Source organism: Mchenga conophoros, linkage group LG8, assembly GCF_057382185.1.
Source record: "Mchenga conophoros isolate Kocher_MC1m ecotype Shallow Benthic linkage group LG8, M_conophoros_male_GT1.1, whole genome shotgun sequence".
Lineage (NCBI taxonomy): Eukaryota > Metazoa > Chordata > Actinopteri > Cichliformes > Cichlidae > Mchenga > Mchenga conophoros.
The window spans coordinates 10,262,837-10,268,836 of record NC_140533.1 but is presented as its reverse complement, the minus strand read 5'-3'; the positions used below and the strand labels follow the sequence as shown (position 1 = coordinate 10,268,836).

The 6,000-nt window shown below is 46.2% G+C and overlaps 1 protein-coding gene across 2 annotated transcripts; it reads right to left on the bottom strand.

Annotated features, from left to right (window-relative positions):
- Positions 1-294: 294 nt before the first annotated feature.
- On the bottom strand, positions 295-4,258 carry foxj1b (forkhead box J1b). Of its 2 annotated transcripts, none has more exons than XM_085283355.1 (3): positions 3,834-4,258; positions 2,998-3,664; positions 295-2,337 (listed from the first exon to the last, which is right to left on the bottom strand). In XM_085283355.1, the coding sequence occupies exons 2-3, from the start codon at positions 3,586-3,588 to the stop codon at positions 1,429-1,431; spliced, it is 1,500 nt and encodes a 499-aa protein (XP_085139481.1). In that variant the 5' UTR covers positions 3,589-3,664; positions 3,834-4,258; the 3' UTR covers positions 295-1,428. The 2 variants fall into 2 exon arrangements, with proteins under 2 accessions (XP_085139481.1, XP_085139480.1); XM_085283354.1 differs by having other exon boundaries at positions 2,998-3,660.
- Between the last annotated feature and the right edge of the window lie 1,742 nt (positions 4,259-6,000).

Genomic DNA, 6,000 nt, shown 5'->3' with positions numbered 1-6,000 from the left:
TTATTAAATCTGCTCCTTAAAACAATCTCAGCTGCAACTCTGCCAAATGTGGCGCAACAGAACTGAAGCACAACAAATGCTACATCCATTTTAATCCTGGTGGTAGGCGGCCTCTTCGCCGTATGTGCTTGGCAGCCTTTCAAAAATGGCGGCTTGGCTGCTTTTTAATAACAGAGACGGCCCGGTAGTGGTGGGAAGGGTTAATCGTCACAGAAACTCCAATAAGCTGCATATCAACAAATTTGGCGGAATATTGTTTTATAAAAAATCCCTATATATATATATATATATATATATATATATATATATATATATGAAGGAAAAGAGAACAACAAACAAACGCTTGCCAGTTTGACTTATTGCAGTGTCGAGTTCATTTGCAACACATGTGCATTGTTTTAATCATGTGGTCAGTAAATGTTCGAAAGTATGACTTTAATATCGTAAAAAATTTAAACTAAACATCTTGAACATAAGCTGTCTTTCTTTCCTAGGAACTGCTGCCTATCAAAGTGCATAATGTCCCATTTCATGACCCACCAACTGCTCCGGTTTTAGCATTGCAATACATAACTGTAGACAAATGGCAAATGATCTTGCCTAGCTTCATGCTATATACTTATATATCTATATGTATATATAGATATATATATATTAAATTGACTATATAACAGCATCTTAAATGAATGAGTTCTAATCTCTTACAACGATTTTTTTTTTCCTTCTGTCTCCATTTTTGCTCCTTCATCCTACATTATCACACAACATGAACAATTGAGATGAATGGCTGATTTCACTGCATGTTAGTTAAAAAAAGAGTTAATGCTAATGTAGCACAATAGAATCCAGTATGTCAGTCCTGTAGTGACAGTGCTTTCTCAATAAGCTCAGAGGGACGAGAAGCTGCAGTCCGGCCGGGTTCAACGCTCATCCTTGTATTCAACCTCCACCAAATCCAATTTAAAGGGTGAGCATTTGTCTCTTCTTCATCATCCTTCCTCCTTCTATTCCTTCTACGCTGTGATATGAGTACATCTGAAAATTGAATTTGGTACGTAAAAGTCTTTCTGTTCTTTTTGTCAGTTCTCTTATTGTTTGAGTATCAGTGCTCCGTCATGCTGCATGCTGCTCCCTGTAAACTGACAGGGAAGACAATGGAAGTCTATGCCAGGTAATGATCAATAATCATCCAACAAGCTTTAAAGTCTTTTTAAGGGAAGAAAAAGTGACAAATTAAAAATGCAGAGTGCACTGCAGTAGAACTGAGGGATGGGATATGATTGTAAAATGGGGCTGTAGCTCTAACTTTTATCCTTAAAGATAATACAGACCACATGGACCAGCAATCAGAGAGGTCATTGAATGTAAAAGAACAAAACAAAAAACACCAAAATATCAAATAGAAGTCAGTGTGGTTAGGGTCAAAGGTCACAGGTAGCTCTCCACTCGTTCCCATGGCTGCATCTCTGTGAAGAAGCCCTCGCACAGGCTGAAGCCCTGATCCAGAGTCAGCGGAATAGCCTGTGCCTCCTCTTTTATCTCCTCCCATGTTTGCAGCATCGCTTCTTCTGGCTGCTCCGGGAAGAGGATGGAGGGCTCGTCGAAATGCTGCAGCTGCAGCTGATGGTGGTGGTGGTGTTGGTGGTGGCTCTGGAGCAAGCGATCTGGGTCCAGCTGCTGCTGCTGTGGCTGCGGATGTGCGTGAGGCACGTGGAGCTCTCCCATGCTGACCGTACACTCCATGGAAGCAGCACTTAGGTCCATGTAGCCATAGGATTGGTGATGAAGGTTCATGTGCTGGCTCTGACCCATAACGTCCACTCCTCCACACCATCTCCCCTGCCTGCCCGGCCCAGCGAGCTCCATCTCGCAGCCCAGGGAGCTCAGCGCCGTGTTGATGTCCAGATCTTCGAAGGTGCTGCAGCTACCGCCGAGGACGTCGTCAAACACGGAGGACAGGTCAAAGTCCCCTCTCAGGACGTCTGCCTTGTTGGCCTCTGTGGCTAGCAGAGGGGACTCCGTGGCCCTCATAACCTTACTGTTGCTGTTTTTTGAGGGCAGGTGCTTCCGTTTGCCTCCCGCGCCCTGGTAGGGGCAGCCGTTTTGGCTGGCGTGGTAACTCTGAACTAGTTTGCTCTGCCTGTGGGCACCGCTGTTGGTTCCGCTGCCGCTGCTGTAGTGGTTGGCAGACATCCTCCTGCGCTTGAAGATGCCATTGACAAACATGTCAGCATACTGAGGATCAATCTGCCAGAAGCCTCCCTTTCCTGGCTCGTCCTTCTGTCTGGGGACCTTCTTGAAACACTTGTTGAGGGACAGGTTGTGACGAATCGAGTTCTGTAACACACACACAGGAACACAACGTGATTTAGCGTGGACCCCACCGGCTTTGAGCAAATTTAAGTCAGTCATGCAAAAAAAACTGAACATGCCACTTTGAGAGGGAGATGGGCAGGTGGGTGTTGGGGAGGTGGGGCGGCGGGGGTGGGCATTGTTGTTGTTTGTATGGGGAAGCAAATGTACCTAATGAGGCTTTCTAGTAACAGGCAGCTCTGTGCATTTCAAACATGATCAGCTGTGCTTAGCTGCCATCTCTCTCAGGAGCCCTCATTAACACGCACGCACACACACACAGATTGGAGTGCTTTCTCCACCCCATCACCGTTCCCTTCAGACAAAAACCCTGCGAAGAGCACTGTCTAGGAGGATGGAAATTTCAGATGGATTAAAAACACTTGTCATGGAACTCATCAAAGGCAGAAATGAGACACTAATCCTGCAAAGAGACAGAGAAGGGGGGTCTGAGGTTTTCAATTATTATAATTTAAGTTCCCCCCACACACACTGATAAAACAAAGGCCTCGTCTGATCTCCTGTGGCCTGAATATGCCGTGTATGGTGGTGACACTGAAGTCAAATTGCTGGCCCTTCTCTCCCTCACTCCACCATTTAGCAGATTCATAAATAATAGAAGAAGAGTTATCCGGTCTCTGTTACCTGCCAGCTGGGCTCCGCGTGTCTGTAGTAGCAGAAATTCTCCGTGATCCAGTTATAAATGGTGGACAGAGTCACTTTGGGCTGCTTGCTGGCCTGCATGGCCATGCAGATGAGAGAGGCGTAGGAATAGGGCGGCTTGACTTTGGGGTTGGTTTTGTAGTCGATCTCCACCGGCGGGCTCGGCTGAATCGGGATCTGCGGGTAGGCGGGCGTGGGGTGCGCGCCGCAGGGAAACCGCGGAGCCGCCGCGGTGGAGTCGCTGCCAGAGGTGACGGGGCTCCCGAGATACAGAGGCATCCCGGTTGCGGCGGTGTCCCCGGCTGGGGGGCTGGAAGGAGAGTCGGTGCCCGGTCCGGGGAAGGCGAGGCGTTTGATGAAGAGGTGCTGCTGCGAGGACGGACACTCGAGTCCCGCGCCGCTGGGACGCTCCGGGTCTGCGCTGAGGATGGAGAAATTCTGGAGCCAGTGGAGGCTGGTGAGGCTGTCGTCAAGGGGGGCAGACTCAGACCCAGAGACGTGATCTTCCGGGTAAGCCGCCAGCCATCTCTCCTTAAACTTGTTGGCGATGTCGGGGCTCGTCAACACCGGCATCCTGGCTTTGTACACGCGGCAGAGGCTGAAGACTGTCAGAGGCTCCTTAAAACTGGCATTTAAAGTTCAGCGCTGTCTCAAGGCGAGAGGAAAAGTAAAGGAAAAGAGCGCAAACACGGTCAGATAAACGGATCAAACCGTGCCTCGCGTAAAGGTGTCGAATGGATAATCAGCAATTAGATATTTGCGAGCATAACACTCAAAATGCGATCAATAAATGTGCTAAAGATGCCCGTTTGACCTACCTGCGATGTAGCCTCGCTGGAGGAGATGCTCCGTGTGTGCACCTGTTGCAGTGAGTCCCTGCCTCTCCTCTCCAAGGACTCAGCGGCGCATCCACTCTCTGCGCAACAAGTGCGGCGGGGAGGGTGGGGGCGAAGAGCATCCAGCAGCTGAGGCAAGCTCACATGGAGGCAAAAAAAAAACAAAACATACAGAAGAGAGGCGGCACTTAGGACAGATCCATGCTACCGATTCGACCGCTCGGCACTAGTGGAGTGTGGAGGGAGGTCAAAGACGTGAGGAGGTGTAGCGGTTGTGAAATAAGTCTCCGTAAAATCTCCAGGGACTGCTCACTATCCCTTTAAATGCGGTCTCGGGGAGAGATTTCTGATTGGTTGGCTGTATATCATGGCTTCTCGCCTTTACTTCAGGTCTCTCTCTCTCCCTCTCCCTCTAAAGACGTCCCCAGCAATGACTGTCAGAACACGAGTGGGGTTGGTGCACGCAGGCTGCGGTGCAATAAGGTCAGTTTAGTGGTTTCCTGTTTGTCTTTATTCTAGGAAGCAGGCTAAAACTGTGACACCCCCCACCTCCACCTCCTGCGCGCGCCTCACACACAGCATCCCCGCCGGCGCTGAAAGAGGCGCGCCACAGGTCCCGCGCGCAGTTTGCACCTGCAAAGAAAGCAGCAGTTAACTGATAAGCTCACGCTTCACGTAGCTTTTTTAATTACAGCTGATACTGTGGTGCTGTCAAGTTTGAAAAGGACACTGTTTAATCTGGCTTTAACCTGATGTGTGTTACTGGAAATGTTGATATCGATCAACATGTCGAGTAAATACAGAGCAAATATTGCAATACAGATACCGATACTTCTAACCGATGGCAGCTTACCTACGGGAGAGCGGTGCTGCATGACTTGCCAGATGAATCATAATCAGTTTTTCAAATTCTGAGTACATTTTAAGCACCATTAAATGACTGTGAGTTTTACTTTCCACAATAATTTGTTAATACAACAAAACACACCTTTTAGCTCTTCGTGTATTTTGAAACTAGGTTTTTTGGATATCTAAAATGTAAATATAGAAGCAGTTTGGGTCAGCTTCTGTTGTTTAATTGTGATGTGGACTATAAATCAAATAGATATTACAGCATAAAAAGGATCAGACATTTCTCATAGTGCATGTTTGAGGTATACTTTTTCAAACCTTCCCCCAAGAAAAAGAAAAAAATATTTTATTTAACGCAGTTCAGTGGGCTGCATACTGAATTTAGTGGATAGAAACAAGGTATCATGCTAGTATCGATCCAATACCGTGTTAATATCGATACTATTGATATGTGTATCTGTCAACTGCCACTGTTTGTTTTCTGGTGTTCTGCTCAGTGATGCATCACCACAGGTTCAGAGTATTCACTGGACTCTCATCAGACAGAAAAAATGAATGGATGGTTGTTTTTCTGCAGGTTTTGTTTTGCCCTCCAGGGAGTTTAAAATTATTTCTAAAAGGTTCTGCAAAATATGCACAAAATATTTTAATACTTTAATCAAGTGGCAGTATAAACCTAGATCTGTAAAGCCTAAAGTGATATTCATTGATTACTGTATCATTTTATGCATGCATATGTTTAGAGTAAGGTGCATAGAGCTTTCACACACACTGTGAATATTTTAAAATATGTGTGTGTGTGTGTGTGTGCTGTAGTCACATTCTGCGCAGGTTAAAAAACATTAGAGACCAATGTTTTTCAACTGTATGCAGAAGAGCATATTTGAATCATGAGGAAGCACTGCCTCCCCGTGGACCAATTCTGCATTGCACCTACAAACCAAATACAGGTAGAATGAATGGAAGAAAGCAAGCACTGATCACTTTCTGTTGGGGTACACTTTTCTTCCCCTTTTTTATTGTCACAGGCTCACGGAGTATCATGCAAAACTGTTTTGCAAAATGTGTGAAAGACTGGGACAGGGTTGGCAACGTATCTTTCTCTTGAAACATTGGATGCAAGTACCTGGGAATGTGAGGGAAAAAAAACTGTAATTAAACCTTGCATGTTACATCATTAATGGCATATTGCATGATTAATGGTCAACAGAGGCAATTTTACCACTGCTGTGGCCTGCATGCATTAATGATTTTCCTTAAATCCTGGGAATATTTTCAACAGTATGCAGAGCTAGCT

Bases quoted from the DNA above. Each gene is read 5' to 3' on its own strand.
- foxj1b (XM_085283355.1), bottom strand. From the start codon at position 3,588: ATGCCGGTGTTGACGAGCCCCGACATCGCCAACAAGTTTAAGGAGAGA. The intron at 2,338-2,997 runs GTAACAGAGACC...TGTGTGTTACAG, and splicing joins ACGCGGAGCCCAGCTGGCAG to AACTCGATTCGTCACAACCT.